This window comes from Anopheles coustani, chromosome 2 (assembly GCF_943734705.1).
Source record: "Anopheles coustani chromosome 2, idAnoCousDA_361_x.2, whole genome shotgun sequence".
Classification (NCBI taxonomy): domain Eukaryota; kingdom Metazoa; phylum Arthropoda; class Insecta; order Diptera; family Culicidae; genus Anopheles; species Anopheles coustani.
This window is the reverse complement of record NC_071289.1, coordinates 88,549,701-88,572,549: the sequence shown is the minus strand read 5'-3', so window position 1 is coordinate 88,572,549 and position 22,849 is coordinate 88,549,701. Positions and strand designations below refer to the sequence as shown.

The 22,849-nt window shown below is 45.1% G+C and overlaps 1 protein-coding gene across 2 annotated transcripts in view; it reads left to right on the top strand.

Moving 5' to 3' along the window:
- The window catches only part of LOC131267730 (actin-binding LIM protein 3), a 30,974-nt gene extending 8,366 nt beyond the window's left edge, over window positions 1-22,608 (top strand). The window contains exons 2-11 of one of the 2 annotated variants that reach the window (XM_058270673.1): window positions 14,098-14,408; window positions 15,109-15,518; window positions 15,594-15,960; window positions 16,654-16,719; window positions 17,021-17,559; window positions 17,654-17,967; window positions 18,615-18,703; window positions 20,885-20,951; window positions 21,024-21,259; window positions 21,331-22,608. In XM_058270673.1, coding sequence (XP_058126656.1) covers window positions 14,098-14,408; window positions 15,109-15,518; window positions 15,594-15,960; window positions 16,654-16,719; window positions 17,021-17,559; window positions 17,654-17,967; window positions 18,615-18,703; window positions 20,885-20,951; window positions 21,024-21,259; window positions 21,331-21,444 — 2,513 coding nt within the window. In that variant the 3' untranslated portion in view covers window positions 21,445-22,608. Of the gene's footprint in view, window positions 1-14,097; window positions 14,409-15,108; window positions 15,519-15,593; window positions 15,961-16,653; window positions 16,720-17,020; window positions 17,560-17,653; window positions 17,968-18,614; window positions 18,704-20,884; window positions 20,952-21,023; window positions 21,260-21,330 lie in introns of those variants that run through there. The other variant, XM_058270674.1, reaches the window with a different exon arrangement.
- The last annotated feature ends 241 nt before the right edge of the window (window positions 22,609-22,849 follow it).

Genomic DNA, 22,849 nt, shown 5'->3' with positions numbered 1-22,849 from the left:
TCGCCGAAAGGAGGACAAATTTCAGCGGTACATGCGTTCAGTTTTTGCCTCCGAAACCGTGGCCTGTGAATTGCGTATGCAAATGAAATGAGCGGAGCGTGTACGCGAACACACACACTGTGTTTCTAACGCGACAAACGGTAAACAAACGACGAGATGACTCGTTGCTCGAGGTTGGCACAAAGGGCGTATATTGGTGATCACAGCATGATCATCGGATCGTTTTATCGTACCTCGAGTGTTAGAGAGGTTCACTGGTGACGGATCGATGAATTCCGTGGCCCCCGTTTTTTGGCGATACCCACGCCAACAAACGCGAACTGTTGACAGACGCAATGCTTGTTTTGTCGTTGTATTTTTTCAGCTCGGTATCACTTTCGGTTGCAGATAGCTTATCGTTTTTCGAGGAAAAGCCGTCAGAAAGGGAGTAAGAAGGGAATTAGTGGCTAAGACACGACCGAAACTGGGTGGGTGCTGATCGGCGGAAGTGAACCGGGCGGATGCCGTTTGGACCTGTATGTTGGTGTTGCCACCGTTGCGCCTTGTTACTGCTCCCACGAAGATCGCCGCTTTGCCGAACGTTCTCGCATGTCTGCCGGGATGGCACACATTTACCCCGCGTGCCGTGTTGGCCGTTCCATTGAGGTAATCGGTCGTGGCGCGCGGGAAGAAGCGATGCACAGGGGCCACGAGAAGAGGGTAGCAGTAACTAAGTGTATGTGTTTGCGTGTTTGTGGCCGCTCTGGCGTTTCGCGCATGTGTTGCCATTTTTTTTTCACCACCGCAATGATGTCATCGACGAGTAATATTTGATTTGGTTACATCACTTTCGGAAACGGAACGGACAAGACGGGGCACCCGGTCGACGGCGACGACGACGACGACAAACAAAACAATCGGGATGCAGGGAGTAACGGTGGTCCGGTCCGGGGAACGGTTTTCATAGCGAGTGATAGAGTGGTTCTCTGTCCCATGGTTAGGAGTGGAAGATGGAAAGATTAATATTCTTTTGTTTTTATTTTTTGCATTCGTATAATCTACCACGGGCCGAAGGTTGTCCTTGGAAGGTGGCCGTCATCCGCGAGTTCGAAGATAGTATTGTGGTTCTTGTCGTTAGCGATAAAGTGTGCTATTTTATTCGACAAACGACATTCTGCGATGCAGCACCACCGATCACGCAGTGCATCGCCCCGGGGTCTTGTGCAGTTTGACTTTTGTCTTGTTTTCTTTCGGTTCGTTAAGTTTATCAACATTAATTCAATTTCGGAGGGACGAGGGACGCGGTAAATAATCGGTTTCATTTTACCATGCACCATCCGGGAAATCGAGGGTAACGCAACAACACGACCACAATGTTCAAAACAGTTTGACCACGATGACGCCATCGCAAACGTTAATTTGACGCAGAGATGAGATGGAATACAAAAAAAAACTGGAAGAGTGGCCAAAACGCGATCGTAGCGGGGTTTTTTTTTTGCGAGCCTGGGGGGAGGATGCGATGTGGTTGGTCGCCTTTTGACCTTCCTTCCGTCGCCGGTCCGAGTGAGGGAGGCGCGGGGGGATGGTGCACTCGAGATGATGCGTGGCGCTGATAGAACTCGTTCGATCGTTCCGCCGTGGATTGATATGGTTCCGTATATATATTTTTTTCTCTCTCGCTCCTTTCAACAATAAACACGACAACAATAATACCACCATTCTAGTGCTCTCGTGCCCGATGCCGGGAAATGAACCGGAACCGGCGCACCAGACAATCGAACTCGGCAATACCCCACAGCCCCATGCTGTGGATGCAGGAGGGGGTGGGTGACTGCGAGCGTGTAGAAACCCATATTATGGTTGCATCGTAAATTAGATGAAGGCAACAGCCCCGTTCTATGGAGCTTTTTATTTTCCCTCGTCCTTCGCGTTGCCGCTCTTCATTCGGTTGGAAAATAGAATGATGTTAAGTAAGACATAAATAAAAAGTAAAAGCATTCGTGGGGGTGGTAGTTGTGACTGTGACCCCTTACTGGTGGACCCCTTTTCTGCAAGGGGTGTGGGTTGAATTAACGAATAACCTAACGAACAAGCAAAACGACCGATAGGATGATGAATATCTTTCCGGAGAATCTTGTGTTCTCTGAACTTGAGTTTGAAGAATGACCCTCGTCGGACGCATTTTTCACCATATTTCGAGTGTGTGTAAATATTTGAACCACCTCGGGGGTTGCCCACTTCGGCCGCCATTGCGCGCGTGGGGAGTAAAGCCAACTGACGGCGGACACACATTCTTGGAAGCCGCTAAACTGTGGTAAAACAAAACGCTTCTCGCTCGGGTACCGTTTCTTCGGCATCATCCATATGGGGAACGATCTCTTCGTGAAAACGTATCCGAACCGTAAGGTGCGTGGCACATATGTTTTATGTTTTCTAGAATCGTGAAGCGGCGTCGACAGCGCAGGGAACGTACTAGCGACACGCGGGTTTTTGGAATGTTGTTTGCGTATGGTTTCGATTGCTTCACACGCGGCCTCGCAGAACTTCGCCTCCAATGCGTGCGTCATTCATTCCACTCGCCCGGGTTAAGTAAGACTGATTGATTGGGGCGTAGCCGATAGGGCGTCTAGTTTGTTGTTGGTTTGCGTTTATGTGGCACCTTCGGATGTCTAAAACAGAGGCATCTTCGGGACAAACGATTCTTTAACGAGAACGTTTTTGCTATGGGGTGTTGGTTGAAATTCTGATTCGTCTAGCAGAGAAGGTAATTTAGATAGGCTTGTAGGAATGTTTTAAAGAACAAGATGAAATAAAATTTTCCTCTAAATAAATTGCAAACTTAAAGTACTTCTAAAGCAGCTAGAAATATATAGTTTTTTTTTCATCGTAGCCGTACTAATAATAACTCTTCTGAATACTTTGGCTGGGTAGATTTTTTTTGCATCATACTTAGTACACTTGCGAGGAGCCATTAACTATTCCGAATGCATGCTGAAATGTTAATCAGACTAACAGGTTGTAATTTCGTTCACGACATCCGCATGAGCGGCATTTCCTCTTTGTAAACCCCGCTTACAGCGGGTTGGAAATACTTGGTGCATGGAGAACGTGACACAATTTACCCTCCGACTTCGATGCCAACAGCTCGTTGATCTACTAAACAAACGTGCCGACGACCGATCGATCCATCCAATCCGATCGACGCCAGTGTTTCCCTTTTCAGCTATGGCTGCAATGTGTGCAAATTAATTTTCCACATACAGACGTGCAGTGTATTGACCGTTAAGACGTGTTTAATTAAGCAGTTATTTTCCTGGGCAGTTCTATTTGCACTTAAATAAATTATCGACCTAGATCGACTGTTTTATTACTATCCAGGAGCTGGACCTCATCAACGCACCATAAACCTTACGCAAGAAAGTCAAATAAAATGCATATCGACAGGAAACGCCGAAGCAGTCGAGTATTTTAATAAACGTGATTTATTCAGAGAACGAATTAATTCGTTGTTCAAATGCTTCTTGATGCCGCTTTCAAAGTTCCCCATGGGAACACGAGTCAGCTTCCCCCCGCCTGGTGTGAAGATTCAAAAATAGATTTTTACGTAATTTGGTGTTGCCGGAAAACGTTCATTTATATTTGCCCCCCACTTACGGCGACGGATCCGATCCGATGGTATGTGACCGTTTCTTTTCGCTTCTGGTTCCGATTTTGTATCCATCTGATCTCCCCTTCAAACCTCCAAAATGGGGCGAATATGCTGTGAAGTTATGATGGCAACACAGTTAGCCGTAGGGAAAAATATAAATAAGCGCAACAAATTCCGTTTACGATCGCCAATTTAGCACGAAGTGAGCGAAGAACGTTGATATGTTTGAAGAACATGTCGGGACCGTAGGAAAACTAGAGTAAGAAAATGATACATAAAGTTGATGAATGAAGCAAAGCGAGATATAACTACCCGACGGAAGTGGGTTGATCGAACTGGTTATGACCGAGTCCGAAAGAGGAAGGTTGTAAAGCATACGTCTACCTCGAGCTCCCGGGACGCAATCTCCAACATGGCAATGTCGGCGAAATGAAATTGAATCCGGAAAAACTGGCGAATGCGTGCTATTAAGGTTAGCTAAAGTGACGTGGCGTCCGAGGCGCATCGTGGATGACGTCGGTGACGCAATCGCATCTGCAGCTCTTACCCCACCACCTCCACATGGCAAGCAATGTTGAACAGACGAATTGTCTTTTTCCTTTCGGCCATGTTGTGCCGGTGCCGTTTCTGGCGTTCCGAAATCGAATACCGGTTGTCGAGGACAGCTTTATGGTGTATTTTTGTTTTCGACTTCTTCGATGGCGCCAGAGCGTGCTCCCGTAGTCGTTGTCGCCATCGCCTTCGTCCTCGTCGTCCTCCCCATGCATTTAGGTCGTATTTTTTAGTAGGCAAAAAACAAAAAATCGTTCTACTGAAGACCTGCAATCGAGTTTTTATGTCGGGACGACCATGGGTATTTTACGGTGTACGTTATCAGCAGAAATATGTGGTGCTTCACTGCGATCTGCTGGCTGTATTTGGTGGTTTTAAAGTCACATCGATGAACTGTGTTGTTTTCGGTGGGGAGTACGTTGAAGAAATAATAAATAAATAGTCAAATGCACAGGCGGTGTTTTGTTAAGCTAAACATGAAATCAATTCTTCCCTTGCGCCTTCTCATCCACCGTTCTATCTACTCATCTCCACAGTGAGAAGAGATGTTTCTGTCGGTAGTTCAAAGAAGACCCGCACAGGCACACACCATGCCAGAGATTCCCGATCGCGATGCCCTTCGGTGCACGTGGACGATGATTCTTCACAGTTAACCGACTACTTTCAGAGGCGGAGCAGCTATTTTATGTCACGTGTTAATTGCTCCGTCACTGCAGGAACAGCATTCCACATGGCGGCTCAGGCTGCGGCAATGCACTGGCCATAGTGTGGCATCGCTACAATGTGCAACAATATTTGGTCAGGTGATGCGCTATCTTTCTTGTGTATCTTTTTTGTTCATACTTCGCACACGGTAGGATGCAATTGTTATTTCGCGTCAGTGATTTTAGATAAGTGGTCCGAACAGACGATTCATGACGATGAAATATACAGAAGTTGGTTTTCTTATCTTCTCTCTATCTCATTTTATGAAGCTTTTTGTTTAAATAACAGATACGAAAATAGTTATTTTGTTTGGTGGTTCAGTTTAAATAGTGATGCTCCTAATTCTGCTATTAAATTAACGCCATTCGGATTTTATAAATATGAATTTTAATTTATCTGAATTTTTCATTTTAGTTAGACTTCCCTCTTTTGCTCGTAAGCATGCTTTCGAAGAGAATGTGCGAAGAGTTCCCTTCTCTCGACCAAAATAAATTACATAAAAGCTCAACCTACTACACACCCTCACTAAAGCAGGATTTTACGATTTTCCACTACCGATTCGGGGTTTGCCTTCTCGAGTACGATTTTTAATGTCTCTTTTTACGTGCTTTTAATTTTTACTTCAAATTTGCATGCCGCGCCATGAAGCCTCCGATGAAGTTGCATGGCTATAGCGTGGCTGCACGGACTGGTCCCGTATGTTTGCGGGTTTGCGTAACCTCGGGCCGACCACACCGCGAAGAGAGTACATAAATTTAAGGGTAATCAAATCCCGTTTATCAGCGCCCGTCGCGATTCGTCCTTATTTGGTCAAACAGCAAGCTTAAGCCTCGGACACGGCTATTCCGCTCTGTTTGTCATTTAGCGTCAGGTAAAATTGGTCGTTGTCTGCGGTGCCATAAAATGTCGCTCGGTCAAGGGGTGGGGGGGGGACACAGGGGTCAATGGCTGGTGGTAGGTACAGGGTTGGATTTTCTTAGCGTTATTTTTTCCGTAGACTACGTAGAGCTGCTCAGCGATTTGTGAAATGTAATAGAATTTTTCATCAAATCCGAAATCATGTCTAGCGAACATCGTTCACTCAACGGTTCGTCGTTCCGTCGATGGTGGCGCTTATCATCATCCTGGAAGGGGGGGGGGGGGGGGAGGGGGGGGGGCAGTGGTCTCGGTCTAGTTTCCGTTTTTTCCGATAGTAAATGCTAAAAAAGAATGAAAGCGACTAGCGACGGTCGTGAGTTAAGAGATCCCATCGGGCCAAAGTCACCGTGTTGGCGAGGTGGAAAGATTATACAAGTGTAGCCAGTGGCCGATAAGCACGAAAATTTCTTCACGACATACGCCCTGGCACCGCAAACCTCTTTCCCTCTCCCTCCGATTGCTCCGTCGTCCAGTCACACCGGGTGCTTATCGGTTTATCCATCTGTACGGGCGATACCTCGAGCTGGCCGATCCCGCCTAGGGAGGTACGGCCATGTACCTCCTTCTTGGCGTCCTGCTGAACGTTCATCCTGCCTCCTTCCCTTTTCCACCGTGTGAAGCGTGATTTTACGATGGAGTAAAAGCACAGGGACTTTTTTATCGTTCTGTTACCCGCAAATGCCATCACGAATAATGTAATCGCTTTCAAACCAAACTTCGAATCGTACTGCTTCAAACTAAAGGTTTTTTGCTGAAAGTATATTCAGAAAATGCTAAATTGTATGAAAAATATGCAAACGGTAATTTTCAAAAATATACTTGACAATTAATGAAAGTAGTTAAAAGGATTAAGATTAAATTTTCATTTTATAGTCCACTCAATAAACAGTATTCAACATGAATAATACTACAATAACTTCATCTAAAATTGATCATCATCTAAATTTGATAACATTCTCAAATTGACTTTATGTTTTGATAAGTAAAGAGGAGAAACTCAACTGCGCACTTTGGAAGGCTAATGTTACGGGGACTCCATGTTCCGACCATAAATAAATTGTTTGTATTGTTTTGTATTAACCCCCGTTTAGAGGAGGGATCAGCATATTCCGTGTGGAGTTTCGAAAAGGAAAGAGAGAATCCAATTGCTGTGGTTCCCAGTAAGTTGACTGCGCCAACCACATTGTGGTCCGCGCCGCCATCAGGTCTATCTTCAGAAAGCCGTTGATCGTTCCTTCCGGCGCGGCCCAGAGTGCTTGGTTTTGGTACCCCTTTGCTTGATTATATGATAATGAAATTCGTAAACTCCTCCCTCCTCCCCCCGCCATATTGGACGTGCCAGGATGAACCTCGAGAACTGGGGGTCTGTGACGATGTAGAACTAACTAATTCGTGTTTGCTCTTTCGGTACATATATTCTCAAGTGTGTTCCTTGTGTTTTATGTCTTCACCCGTCCCCTTCCCCATTCCCTCGGGCCCATCGGGAAGGGGCGTTATGTGGCCTATGGACGTGTGGTGGATTTCTTTAATTTTCTCTGCCCCCGCTTTTCGTGGGTTTTCCATTACTTTGTTGGACCACGGTCACGGTCTGGCGGGTGTGCTTCGTTCCTTACGTACTGACGTGGCCTCTCGCGGCTTGTGCAGTTCGTCGCACCGTTGCACCAAACCCCGGTGTGCCATTTTGGCATCTGCCATTTGACTAACAGATGGGGGAAGCTTAAAGTAAAGAAGTAAGAAGACAAGTCCAAACTCAGCAGGGTTGGTTTCGAGACGAGAAAGAGGTTATGGGTGGTATGATTTACATTTTGCAGAGGCGGCCACGGCCATAGCAGCAACACGAGGGAGTCCCCCCCGGTACCCGAACGAACTCGCTCGTGATCGATTAGATCACGCTTTGAGGCTGTTTGCGGTTTCACCCTTGTTTTTGAGTCTTGGCCATCATCGTTCTCTCGCTGGTAGGGAGCTGGCTGAGGAGACGAGTGAGTGGGGCAGACCAAAGTGCTGCCAGAGATATCAGAGATTCTGGTACCCACGACTGCCGTGGAGTGAGATATGGCATCCATCCGTCCATCGGCACGGCCGGCTTCAGTCACGGCGGCGGGGTTAAGTGTTTGGAAGACCTCTCCTAAAGGTCAAATAAATAAACGAACCGGCGGAGTGTGGGCACCTTCTGGTGTGTTTTTGTTTTTGTGTTGCCCGATGATGTTACGCTGCGTGCATGCCACATTCCCCGTGGACGACGCCCCAATCGGGAACTCGGGAGAAAGTGTTTCCGACGCCTGGGACTTTGATGGAATTGGAGTAAGGTGGCTACTGACTTACGAAAACTTACGCTCACTTGCAGGTCTTCCCAGATGATGAAAGTTTACACCACCAACCGACTACGGGTACAGTCCATTATCGGAGTCCCACTTCCAATATGTAGTTCCCCTTCCGAGAGGCGTTGTTGCACATGACGGAACATCTGGTCGATGGGGGTAATTTTATGAAACGTTATCTGACTATCCTCCATGCGACCTTCGCTGGAAAACTCTTTCTGCTGTGCCTTGCTCAACAGATGGGTAGACTTTAAAGAGCACAAAAAAATAAAAAATAACGTCCCGGATAGGAGTCTCGGTACAGATCACGATTTCCACCCTACAACACCCCCTATGCCGGTGGGAGATTCTTCTCATTTTAGCTTACTTTTGCAGATGCCATTACAAGAATCGTTTCACCGGGTGGTCCTGCCCGTTCATCCGTTCACCCCTCTCCTGGATGCGTGGAATATTGGCAAATTGCGATTCGATCTCGATCGACGTGAAGCCTACGGAGAAGCGGAATAAGTTGGTAATTCTGTTACCATTTTCTTCAATCTCCTTTGCTCCCTAGGGCTGGACTCTAGACTAGATTTCTAGGAACGACCACCTCGTGATCCTCGGTTGTAGATGTTCTCTTCACCAGCCGATTCCACTTCAGCGGATGGCGTCACCCACTACAGTCACACTGCTTTCATAGGGAACGTAGATAGATCGCCACTTTACACTCACCTTTCGTTAACCTTCCGTTAGATTGTGATGTGCCATTTTTTTTTCATTCATCTTTCTACAACTTCTCGTCGAATCTCCTCTGCTAGCAACGATCCGGCGGTAACTATTTTAATTCTAGTCACACGGTACGGGTTCCCGTTTGTTGTCTGATGTGATGAGGTTACACTCGATCGTTGTGGTTTTGTTTGGTTGCAGTGATAAAACTTTAAAGTGTGCCTCTAGTGTTTGTAGTATAATTTGCTATTAATTGGAAAATTTATGTCATATCCCCGATGATTCGTTATGATTATAATTTACGTTCATTAAAACTATATTATTCCAGTGTGACTCATATCGTCCGCTAATGGCATAATTCTTAGGAGTTTAGGAAAGCCATTAATCCATCTTTTGTTCCCTTAAATATAGTGATGTAAAAAATTTAAAACTATTTTCATTTAAAGATGCCACTGTTGTTGTGTCAAATGGATAAATTACGTTCGCTATTGAGGCCATGGGTACTAATGGTCACGACTTAATGATTTGATTAGGTGATCCCCCTCACCTACGACAACCCACAGGAGGATATATAAATCTACCACTGGACTCCTTTTTAGATTTAGTGGCAGAACTTCTGCTTGTACGTTCACTTGGTACTGGTTGTTTCTTAGTTTTGTGAACCTAACCCCACATACACCGTTTCTCAGAGGATGTCCTTCCGATTGACTCCAGCTTTGCAGTCTTTGGCGGCACTGGTTGTTCTGTACGTCGGGTGCGTTCGCGGACAGTCGTTCGGTGATGACATGATGGAACCAGGAATGATGGCATACAGCAGTTACGGTAATCAGAATCCCGAGTTGCCGGGTGCACCAGTTGGCTACAATATGCCGATGGAAGAAGATGAAGAGGATGGTCCCATCGGCGTAGTGCCCACCGCATATTCGCCCGTTTCTCCACCATTTGCCGTCCCCATTGGCATCAACCAAACCGGAACTTCCAACGCAACGGACCAGCGCATGCCCGAGCTGCGACACAAGGACATGAAGGCACATAAGACCAGCATTGTAGCAGCGATGCCTTCGTCGCACAGTGAACATACAGGTTCGGGTGCTGGTAGCATGACGGGTCCTGCCAGTCCACCAGGAGCCCCCACGGATATTGGTCCAGCTGCCTACGGACTCAGGTCGGAACATCCGGGCAATCCCAGCCACCAGCCCCAACCTTCCAATCAACACTCGGGACATTCTAGGATGACAATGTCCTTCCCTACCACTCCGATTCCAATTATACAGCACATGCCAACCTACAAGGGCACAATTACGCACATTTGAATGCATACAATGTTACACTCGAAACTATTCAAGTTGACTACACTGAATTTGCATTGGGATGCAACATTATATTTACGGATAATAAAAATAATACACCAGAAAACTAAACCTCCGGCGCACTGATTTATGTGACGAGTGAGAATCGTTTAACTTCTCTTTCTATCCAGCTACATTCTTATGTGTAATGTCAAGTACAGATACAGGAAATCAGTTGCCATGCCTGGAGCTTAAATGTTTACCATCGAAACCACAAAAATGAAATCACACCGGGGGAGTAGTGTAGGAATATTGCATTACCATTTAGAGCGTGGTGTTTATGTGTTGATCGAGTCACATCGGCATGTTCTTGTGATCTTTCTAGGGGGTGCCGCGGGTGTCTTGCTCTGGCGCCACCTTTCGCCACGCAGTTGTCTGATTGTGGTTGCGGAGTAGCCGAGGGCAAATGTTAAAACTGTTTAAGGCGTTTGCGGTTTGGCTGTGGGTGTCGTCTGACGTGCCTCCAGGACGATAGGCATTTTCATTTAACTACATCTAGCAGATTTTTCGTAATTAGCTGTAAAGTTGACGATGAAAATTCGTATTTACGGAATTAACCCTAAGGGAAAATATAGGAAATTCTAAAAAGGATTAAAACTGCCTGCAAAAAAAGTAGTCTTCTATTCGCTCGAGTTCTTTCTGGCACTCGGTCGTACGTTCTCCTCTTCGCTTTCGTGCAAAGTCTAGTCCGATAGGAGGACAATCGTATCGCTTCATTGTTCATTGATGTATCGACCGGAAAGCATAAACCCATCGAAAGTCCGCGACGTTTGCCAAACAGTCCAATGTACGGAAACGACACTCTCGACGACTAAAGGCGCCTCTCGCAGCCGCGCCGTTAGAGGTGACTGAGGTTTTGGCAAGAGGTGTTTCTAAGCGATCGATTGGCAAAAGGTTGGGTGTGCGAATTCCGAAGGTTAAGGGTATCATGTATCTAAGCTCTGGTCAAAGTGCACAATTAATTCGATTTTCGGAGACATCGAAACAAGTACAAGTCTTTAAAAATAGTTTTATGGATTAGTTCTGAATAAAACAAGTCACTACATCGTTTTACCTTTCCGAATCCATTCAGCTACGGCATTCGATTTGTATGGTCTTACGATCTAAAATGCCCGAAAACGGAAAACCTTTTCACACATTTACAAATATCCCAATGGGTAAGTTCATTTTTGTTCCTCCCGCTCCATTAGCTTAACCCGAGATTCTGTGTTTCACTCCGCTTGGCCGATCGATGTGTCGCAATCACCAGGGTCTCATATACACCATTTCAGTCCGATGCCAGCTGTCATGTTTGGAGTTCCTGTCTTTGGGACTGTTTTTTCTCCATTTTTGTTATGCTTCACGTCCGGTTTCCGCCGTCCATCTTGTCGAGGTTACGAACGGTGGCCAAAAATAGATTAAAACCAAACCCAACTGTTACGGGGGAGGGGAGCGGGAGCGATGTTGGTGGAAATTTGCTGCCTGATGGAGACTTGACATAAATTGGTACAAGTTGTGTAGCTCGTTGCCGCTGGCAGTTGAGTTGGGTTTGAAAATTGTCCCCTCAGCTAGAATGTTTGTTGCGATTCAGCACAAACAAATTGGTCAAATGCAGTCATTTTATTGGTCAAATGCAGTTCTTCTGTAGAACAATCCAAACATGTGACTTTGTCTAGTATTAATTCATAAATGATGATTGTTATCTATGATTCTCTTTGTAAGTAAAATAATTAACCTAATGACCGAAACAACATCGAAATATAGGTATTTCCAATTTTTTACACCATTGCTAAAGTAAGGTACATGCTATCACCAAAGTATGGCACCTCCCACAGCATACAGCAGCTATTAGCACCAACTTACCTTGAAGGACAATTAACACTATTGAACTCCTTCGCAAACCCGTGGCCCCTAGGTGGACGATGGTGGACGGCGCTTGCCGCTAGGTTTCTTCCAATCCATTTCCAACCCATTGCCACGGGTTGTGTGTCTTCAGTCTCCTCCATAGAAGGCAATGTTTTTCTTGTAACTGTTACATGTAGCACGCTCCACGTTTTCGCCAGGTCTCGTTGCCGCTGGCTAGCTTTACCCGAATGACACATGAACTTGAGGCGATAACGACTAACGAGTAGACGTCGAATGGTGCAAAACACTCTACTTCTTCTCGGCAAACGGGCGCAAAGTGGTGCTGGTGGAGGCCCGCGATAGGAGGATGCTTGTTTTCTTATCAACCTGGGACCTGGGTGTTCGTCGAGTGGTCAGCACCACATAGTGGTACACTCTTTCTACACAGCCTGCTTCTTCCACCTTCAGCTTTCCTACAGGTGTATTGAAGGCACTTGTCAAGTTGGTGCCGTAGTGCGCTCGGGGAGGAGCACTTGCCACTTGGCCGCGGTGGCCTTTGCTGATATACCCAATTTGATGGATGAGATATTTCGAGCGGTAATGTTATCAGTGTGCTTCGAGTCGCCCGATAGCAGCTGATTTTAACATGGAGGTGATATGGAGCAACCAACCCAAACGAAGCCAACCTGTGACAAATATGTGTGTTCTTCAAAAGTTAGAGACCTCTTCAGATACCACATACTTGCAGATATCTCTACTTAGTTTCAAAGGTTAGCGAGTCATGATTGTCATTGCGTTTTTCTTCCTCTTTGTAACATGCTAAACGTTGCTAGACGTCAGCCATGTTGGGTTTTCCGTTTTTGTGCGGTTGACTAGGCGCCCTAACAAGCAGCTCGTAAATGGTCCCTTCCCGTAACCTGCTCTTTTTAAACGAAGTGCCAGTTTAGGTGCAAACAAGAACACGATAGAGTTAGTTGTCGGAAAAATGACATCAGCAAACCTCTGTTCGCTAACGAGCTGTCCACCATTCGCCATCGCTGGCGCGAATCATCTTCGAGCGTAATCGATTATGATGATTACTATCGTCGGTTGCAGTGGCCAGAACCGGCACGATTATGCGGTTCATATGTGGTGGATTATCGAAAAACATGGGGCGGGGGGATAGCCAAAAATTAGTCACCCACCACAAACGTGTCACGTTAAGCGTGATAGTAGACATCTCCTAGGCGCTGGTTAGAATGGGGCGCGATAACAATTTCTCCATGTCGTAACCGTTTGGTAGGAATGCTCGGAGCGGTCGAGTTAATTGTCGAGTTATTTATTGACGGTTAATGGCTTACTAATTAGCAAACGGAATGTATGGAAGTTCACGAGCGAGACAATCAGAGACTGGAACAAACCAAGTCAAGATTATGGTTAATCTGAATATTCTCATCATTTATTCCTATCCATTTTTTGTACTGAATTATATGATTGGGTAATTGAGTTTCACAACAGAAAAATGCTATAGCTCTGCAAATTAAACGAAATATTGAATTTGAAAAGATGTAATTGATCCGATAGCGTACATTGATCGGTCAATTTCATTTTTACTGTCGCAGTTCAGATACGTGGCCATGTTCGCTAAACTTATACTGTACACCTTACCAGCGTTGCTGATAAGAAACTCTACTCGTTGAGTTGTGCATGACGGAACGTTTCGTTTGATGATATGGGTTTTTATTTTTTTTATTTTGTATACATTCTATTTCGAAGTCGATCGTTTCCGTTCGGCTTCAATTGCATAAACTTTGTGGTAGTATTTACAAAAGCGTGAGTTTCTTATTCCTTTTGCCGATTAGACGAACCAATTGAAAGCACGGTGAAGAAACTATCCGTTATCAGACAAACCAGACAACGATGCACGATAAGGAAATCTATTTCCCTTTTTTTCGTACATTTCAATTTGCTGTTGAAGGTTGATAAGAATTCGATTCATGGAATTACAGGTATAGTTATTACAAAAAGTCTGTAAATTGAAAAACAAAATCCTATAACTAAAAATCAAATTATTTTTAAGACCAGTACTAATTGTTTCCAACGTTTCCCCTTTCCGCAGGAAAAAGTAAAATCCAGTGCAGCAAGTGTCAGAAGAAGTGCTCGGGCGAGGTACTGCGCGTCTCGGATCGCTACTTCCACAAGACCTGCTTCCAGTGCACCAAGTGCCACAAGTCGCTCGCCACCGGCGGTTTCTTCTCGAAGGATGGCTCGTACTACTGCACATTCGACTACCAGAAGCTGTACGGCACGAAGTGTGCCGCGTGCGGTCAGTACGTTGAGGGGGAAGTCGTGTCGACGATGGGGAACACATACCATCAGAAGTGTTTCACCTGCAGCAAGTGCAAGCAGCCGTTCAAATCGGGCAGCAAGGTAAGCGGAAGCTGCTGCCTAGTGCCTAGTGTCCGTCCATCATCTCACGGGATGAGGATCTTAGGCTCAACTAAAGGCTAAGGGGGAACGAATAGACAGGCATCCATAAAGTTCCGAAAATATTCAATATTAGATTTTTACTAGCCTTCAAAGAAGACTAATTTTAGAAAGCCTAACGGTCCTAGAGATTAGGTCGCAAGTTGACTTTTTGCAACGACGTGTGGTTGGGAATTAAATAGGCTATTGGTTAATTCATTACAGTGGCTCGATCGCTTGAATATGTAAATCGGTCAATTCTTGGCGAAAAGCAGCGAATTTGCATCCTTACGGGACAGTTTCATTTTGGTCAAACCGGTTCTGGAACCGGATTGCATATTGCAAAATAGAACATAACAGAAGTTGGGATAAATTCAATCAATATTGTGGAATCTTGAACGGAATAGTGTTAGCGTGGTTTTCATATGAGTAGAATACGTCAAAATTGAATATTTAAGAACTATAATTAAATGGATGTCCGGCATTCGCCATCCCGTGCCGTATAGAATCTCGGTCTCACACTTTGCTTCTTTTTCGGAAAGTTAGAAACTTAAAAAAAAATACCTTTCGTTTGCGTGTGTGTGATACTTAACGTGTCGTTATTTTGTTAATGTGTTCGTACCACATTTTATCCTCCATTTGGGATAAAACGATTTTCCGAAAGGTAACCAACACCGGAAAGGAAGTGCTGTGCGAAGGCTGCGTGAAATCTCCACCGGGCAGTGGTGTCGGTGGAGGTGGAGGAGGTGTGGGTTCCCCGGTTGGTGGAGTAGGCGCCGGTAATGCCGGAGCGGCTACCCGAGGGGGAGGTGCCGGGTCGGCTACGGTGTCGCCCAAGAGTCGCGCGATCGAACAAAAGCAGGAACAGCGCACGATCAAGGAGATCACGTCGAGCCCGACGAAGGCCGCCACCCTCCAGCATCACCAGGAGACGGTCAAGAAGCAGCAACAGTTGCTGCAGAACGGTGTCAACCGTCAGCCGGATCCGAACGAGTGTGCCGGCTGCCAGCAACAGCTGAAGGAGGGCCAAGCATTGATCGCACTCGATCGTCAGTGGCACATTTGGTGCTTCAAGTAAGTTTGCTTAGACCGAATCGACCCGTTATCGTTGATGCACTAATCGATTACTTACCTTCCTTTTCCTCGTAGATGCAACGCGTGTGGAACGACGCTGAACGGGGAATATATGGGCAAGGACGGTGTGCCGTACTGCGAGAAAGACTTCCAGAAGTCGTTCGGCGTCAAGTGTGCGCACTGCAATCGCTACATCAGCGGCAAAGTGCTGCAGGCCGGCGACAACCATCACTTCCATCCGACATGCGCCAGGTGCACCAAGTGCGGTGATCCTTTCGGCGACGGCGAGGAGATGTACCTGCAGGGTGGCGCTATATGGCATCCGCGATGCGGCCCGGGCCCATCGTCGGAAGCCGGCATCTTGAATGGTGTCGATACTAATGGCTTCAACACGGAGACGGAGTTTGATCGCACCAGCACCAGTGCTATGAGTGAAATACAGGTACATGTGAGAGCAGATCATCATTGCAATAGTCAGCTGGCTGCGGCTGCTATCAAAATCGTCCGCACAGATATCGAACCTAATGCCTGCGGAAGTCTGCCAGCAGCGTAGCTTGTAGCTTGTTTAACCGTTTTTTTGCGCAATACATAGAAGCTCTCTCCGAAACGTGCCCCTTCGTTACTGTTGAGCTCTAGCTGTTCTGTATTTTTCTATCATTCTGTGTTCAGCTTATTATACAGCACTTTTCATTTGCACACGTTTATGGATTGAGCCTTAGCCCAAGTTAAATAATAGCAGCTTTCACTTAATGCTTATTATCAAACGCCTTCTGATCCTAAATCCAGCACTCGTGCACTATAATCACCATGGCAACGTATTTCGTGTTTCAAAGTCTAGAAGGTATTTGACATTAAGTGAATGTTGAAATCGTTTTACTCGGCTCCAGGAGATTCGTTTCAAAATTTAAATATTAAACCAATATTGATCAAATATTAAAAAGCAGACGTGATCGCCAGCTAGCAGCTCGCTATGTAGTGATTATGTTTTCTTAATGTGTGTTTTATGTTTAATTTTTTTCATGTGTTTTTTTTATTATCTCTTGCACCTTTTCTGCTTTTCCTGTATTTTCCTCTTCTTTCTTTTGTGTCTTCTTTCTTTCTTTCCTGTTTCTTCTTTTTGTTTTATTCTTTTCAGTTTACGTATCGTTCGCAAACTCCGAGTGTTAATGGCTCAGTTTATAGTCCCTACACGCATAGAAAGGTTAGTTGTAGGTTGCCGACCGATGTGCAACCATCGTGGACCATCAGGTCCTCCCATTATTTACTGATTAAGTCGTTAAGTATTAGGTCAATTTAGTTTTTCCTTCCTCTCCGTATCTAACGCCTGAAGTAAAATGTAGCATTAACCCAGCTAATGGCAGCCGGCAGCTGACCGGCGCTAATGCTCCGCTATGCAATGCTGCTACGCAGCGCTTGTAATTGTTGCAGCGGCAGTAAAAAGTTGTAAACGATGCACAAACAAAAAAAATCCCTACTAATTGCCAACCTCTTTTTCCTTCCAGTACCATCGTACTACGAGCCCGGGCTTAATCTTGAGGGAATATAAAAATCAGGGCTACGAGGATATCGCCCGTATCTACACCTACAGCTACCTTACGGAGGAGCCAGGATATCTGCGCCGCCCGATCGAACCGTACGATCGAGCCCCGGTGTCACCGCACTTCCACCGCCCGGTGCAGTACGCATCGATGGGGCACGGCGGGGCGAGCAGTGTCGGTACGCGGTCGGCTTCCGGTTCGCGCTCACACTCACGCAGCCGGAGCGCAATGAAGGTGCTGGTCGACAGTATCCGGTCGGAAACGCCGCGCCCAAAGAGCCCGGGTATGAACAACGAGGAACCGATTGAGCTGAGCCACTATCCGGCCGCGAAGAAGCCACCGCCGGGCGAGAAACCAAAGATCGAACGGGATGACTTCCCGGCCCCGCCTTACCCGTACACGGACCCGGAGCGCCGCCGCCGCTACTCCGATTCGTACAAGGGTGTACCTGAGTCCGATGACGAGGTGGATCATGCTAACAATAAGGAGAATGTTACAGATAAGTAAGTGGACACACCGTCGTGACATAAGTTGTGTGAAAACGCCCCTCAAACGAAGCTTTTTGGTAACATTCGTTTCACCTTCTCCCATTTACAGACGCCACATGAAGGAGGAAGAAGAGCTTCGCAAACTGAAGTCATCCGGCATGGGCACGGTTATTCTGAAGGACCTGCAGGAAAAAAAGCGATACGAGCATTGGAAGCAGGAGAACCTGGACCCGCGTAACGCTTCGCGTACACCGTCGGCTTCGAAAGAGCCGGTGCACCGGATGCGCTACGAGTCACCGGTCGGGGCGTCGCCTTCACGCAACCTTGATCACCAGAAGCCGTTCTACGAGGACGAGTTTGACCGCTCGACCAGCTACCGTGGCTCAGTCGGTCGCGCCATCGGCAACGCTACGAGCTACAATGGTAAGGACTGGGTGGAAAAAGGCATATTCGAACGTGAATGGAGTTTTCAGTAATATGTGTGTGCGTGTCACCGATAACAATATCCTAAGCTACTTACGGATTGAAAACAGAGATATGAATTACTTGGAAAAAGTATGATGTAAAAGGTGGTCCGTGAGTAGCTTGGAATGCAGCTGATTTTGAACATATGATGATAATTACATAATAATATTATGCAGCACAGTCGTGGAGGGGGTTGTTGGAATATATAGGAAGTGTGATGTTGTCCCTTATCTTTTCTTCTCTTGTGCTGTATCAATATGTTCCACTATCTTTATTTTTCGCAAAAAAGAGTTTGAGTTATCTTGTTCCTTTGCGAATGTGCGTTTGTTTTTTAAAAATATGTTTGTGTGTGAGTGTGTGTGTTTATTATCTTTCTTTTATCTATAATGACTTTTGATTTTGTGTTGCGTTCCTTATAGTTTTGATTTAAACAAAAAATATGTTTTTTTTTCTTTCTTATCCTCTCTCACTTCTCACCCTCTTTCGAACCACCCGCGTTTCATCTTCCCCGGACACACACCCGTCTTTTTCTCGCCTCTACTCTCACTCCCCGCCCCTGGTCTGGCCCAAAAACAAAAAAACAACACACCCTACACGTTCATTAGCCATCCATTCGTACAGGTCACCTCCGAAGCCGGGATATGGATTCAAAACGTCCACACTGCCACCGTCGCTAAGAAACGGTTACAGCTCCGTAAGTGTCTCCTCTCCGAATGACGATGGATGATAGGTTTTTTTGGTGGTTCGGCGAGATTTTTTTTCTTTCAACCAATCTAATGGACTACGAAAGCACGAAACACACTAACCACTAATTGCTCCGGTCATCTTTCAACGTTTACGGATCCACTTTCTATCTCTGTTGTTTGAATTGTTTTCTTCTGTATTCTTTACGTATCGCTCCTAATTTAACTTTACGGGTGTTGGTATCTTGTTTGTCCTTGCTTATCGTGTGTTGGGTGATTTGTTTCCATCTCTTGTTTGTGTTGTGTTGTTTTGTGTTTCTTCTACCCATTTTCTGTTGTCTGGAGTTTTGGTTCCTTCATCTTAAAATACTTTCCAACAGCATTGCCGGTTTGCCCTGCCAATTACAAGTGTTCCTGTGTGTTGTGATCCAAGTTGGCTAGCAATGATGAGATGCATTACGAACGCAATGGTCCCATTTGTCCGTTTCCTGTCACTAACCACAACGTGTGCTGATCTGTTTCTCTCTCTTTTCAATATCTTTCTCTTCTTTCTTTATCTCTTACATCGCAAAACGAAATAATGATCAACCATCATCACCATCCATCGCTTGCATTTCGCGACTCTGGTTTCGTTACGCGGACGAACGATGAACGAACCATGTGCAATGTCTATTAATCCTTCGGTGCTCCGGTGACGGTGCTGCATCTCCCCTGTGGCGAACCCGACGCTCGACGATGGGCATCCTCAATCATATCTGTTGCTAAACGCTGTTTCTTCCATCTGTACAACCGTCTAACTTCCATCTGAACTATTCTACTGCTTCTACTAACAACAACTTACTACTAACTGCTTATCCTGTGACTACAACTCTACAACTACAACATCAACAACAACAACAACCACTATTACTCCTTTATACTGAAACAACACCAATACTACACCACAACATCGCATCTTCACGTGAACGAAACACATGAAACGAAAACTGTCTACTAAAATCATAAAAACCTACACTACACCTGCATCAACCTAACCTTTTACCATACATCTTAACAGTGGTGAGTTCCTTACGACAAGTACCTAAACCGGGTTACGGCTTGGCCCCACGTTCGCATACCTTCAGTTCCGCTACGTCCGGTTCTCCTCACGGTGTTCCTGTAAGCTGGCTTTTACTGTAGCTACATTTACATGTGATGTTTCATTTTCTATTCTTTGTTCCGTTTGTTTGCTGCACAACGTTTCACTATTATGTTTTATTCATACTCTTATCTCTTACCTATCTGGTTCTTGATTTTTCTTTGAAATTGGTCTGAAGTGGTTAATTTTGAAAATTATTTTTTACCGCAAATTTGTTGAAATTTTTTAACATACATTTCTACTTTCCTGCATCTTATAAATAAACTAAAACAGACTGTCCATTGGTATATTGTTTTTTGTTTTCACAATGGTTTACATCAAATGTCTAAACAAGTTTACATTTTAACTATTTCTTACCGTTCAAAGGCATTTGTTCTTTGTTGGAGATTTATGTTTTGGCTCTCTCATTTTCTACCACTATCGAGTGCATGCCGATACCTGCCATCCCCAGGGGCCTACCGTGGGCTCCAAATAGATTCCAATTTTTGTTGTTGCATCAAACGAGATACCTAGTATCAAACGAGTTAAACAAAAAAAAATCTGCTTTTCTGGGGCCAAGTTTTTGTCTTTAACCGTGCATCTTTTCCGTCTCCGCGTACTAATTTAGGAATTAGCTGGGTGAAAGGAACCCATTTTGCTTCGTGGAGGCGGATAGTTTGAACACGCTCGCTAACCAACTGTGTTTTGGCTTTTTTTCTTCTTTCTGTTTTCTTTTTTCTCTTATTTTTTCTTTTTTTTCTCTCTTTGTAAAATGTTTACCATCACTACTGTTTTTCAACACTACGCTCTGGATTTGTTAGACGATTGAAGACATTAGACGCACTAACACGTACCGTGGCTTTTATCAGTAAATACTAGTGTATGTTGAAAGCCGCTCTACTTTTATTATCTATCTGTCTTATGCATGTGTGTTTTATATGCTAAAAGCATGTACAGTTTTGTTCTGGTTTCCGTACGGTAACGGTTTGGAGTTTAGTGTTTTATTTTTTTATAATTATAATTTCCCTTCAAAACCTTTTGCTGACGCTCGTTTTGAACATCACCATCTTTTCAGGATTTTTCGTTCAGCGGACTCGGAGATAAGACCCACAGTACGGAGTTCAGCTGCGGCAAAAGCGACAGTAAGCATAGATTAAAAAAAATCCTGTTGGGACGAATCTTTGACAAACGTTTCGCATTGTGCTTGATTTTAGTTTCCGGCGATTCCATAACCGAAGGCGATCGCCGTGCGTTGGGCGCGGAGATCCCAGCCTCCAGCACGTATTCCGGTGCTCTTTCCTACCATTATCCACAGCAGCCGACACGTCGCAGCTTGCCCAACATGGCCCATTCGATGCTGGTGCACGAACCGGCCAAAATCTATCCCTACCATCTACTGCTAATCACCAACTACCGGCTTCCGTCGGACGTCGATCGATGTAACCTGGAGGTACAGAACCGATGGACGGGAGGGGGCAGATGATGAATAAACTAAATGTATGCTTTCTTCTCCAACCGCAGCGTCATCTATCGGATGTAGAGTTTGAAGCCATCCTCCAGTTTAGTCGGTCAGAGTTCTACCGCTTGCCCCAGTGGAAACGCAACGACATCAAGCGACGTGCTCGTCTGTTTTAAGGGAAGGAATCGGAACACGAACAAAATTTAGAAACGGCAAACGAATGACGGCAGGCCAGTTTTCAGCGTTACATCATCGAACCACCCTTGTTGCCGAGGGATCGGTAGATATACCAAATTCGTGCTATGTTCCAGCAATTTAGAATGTGTTTGTGTTATTGTTTTTCCTTTGTTTAACGAATTAACAAGTGCCGCTCGAACGCATACAGGGGCACATTTATATATTATAACTATTATTATTATTATTATTATTATTATTATTATTTGAAGTGGCTCCTAGTGCGCTGGAAGCGTCGTTCGCCGTAGTCGTAAAATTGTCTTCTAATGTTTGCAATACATCCAATGGACGAACGTTGTTCGCTTGCAGGATGGACGACCGCCGATGAGGTTTATTTATCAAACTGTGAAACAGACGGTCAGGGGTAAAATCAAGCTTAGACGCAATGGTGAGTTCCAATTCTCTCGCTTCAGACATCGATAGCCTGTGGTTGAGGTAATTTGAAATATCTTTTTAAGAAGCGTTGCGTATGTCAAGAAATGTTTGAACTTATAGATAGCTTTTTTAGCATTAATCTGGCCTTGTTCGCCGAATACGAAATTTTAGGCATGTCTTTCTTAGGTGCAGCGTCAATGTAATTTTTGCAGATAGACAAACACATTAAACAAATGAATTCTAATTCAAAGAATGCATTTACATTTCGACTTGGTACTGCAGAACTGCGTGTTGAAGAACTTCTGTACGATCGTACCTGTAGGTGTGGGTGTTTCTGCTGCGGACCGGTCGTCGTGGCCCATACTATCGCTACGTTCGAAACCATTCACTGATCCGATTAACCAACAAGGATACTCGATTACCGGATGCAATAGCAAGCAAGTGACGGAAACATTAAATTCAGCTAGCCTTAACACATCTAACTGTAGATTTTAAATAGGCATGGAATGTGGGTACAAACGGAGTAACATCCTCCACTGGAGGGAAATGCGTTAGGTATGGAAACAAGACAAAACAAGGCGTAAACATATGGTGGGGTTTGATTTATTTATGATTTTTATTTATACGATTGACGGTTAACGCGAGATAACATTCAGCCTGTGTCGCTTCGTGGAACAATAAAAGAACAAACAAAATCTAAAGAAAATAAGAAAAGATACAGATGTGAAAAAGGCAGCTTTTGAAAAGTACCCCAAAGGAATCGTATAATTTTTCGCAGTGTGAGAGAAAGAGTTGATTAAAAAAGTTTAAAATTATAACAGAACTCATACGAAATGTTAAAGGCATCGCCACCACCAGCCACAGCAAAACGGAACTGCACTGCCCGCGTTTTGCTTCGATGCTTTACGATAAATATCCTATTGATGCTTTAGCCGATGGAGAATGCATGTCGTGGAAGCAAGGATGGGGAGA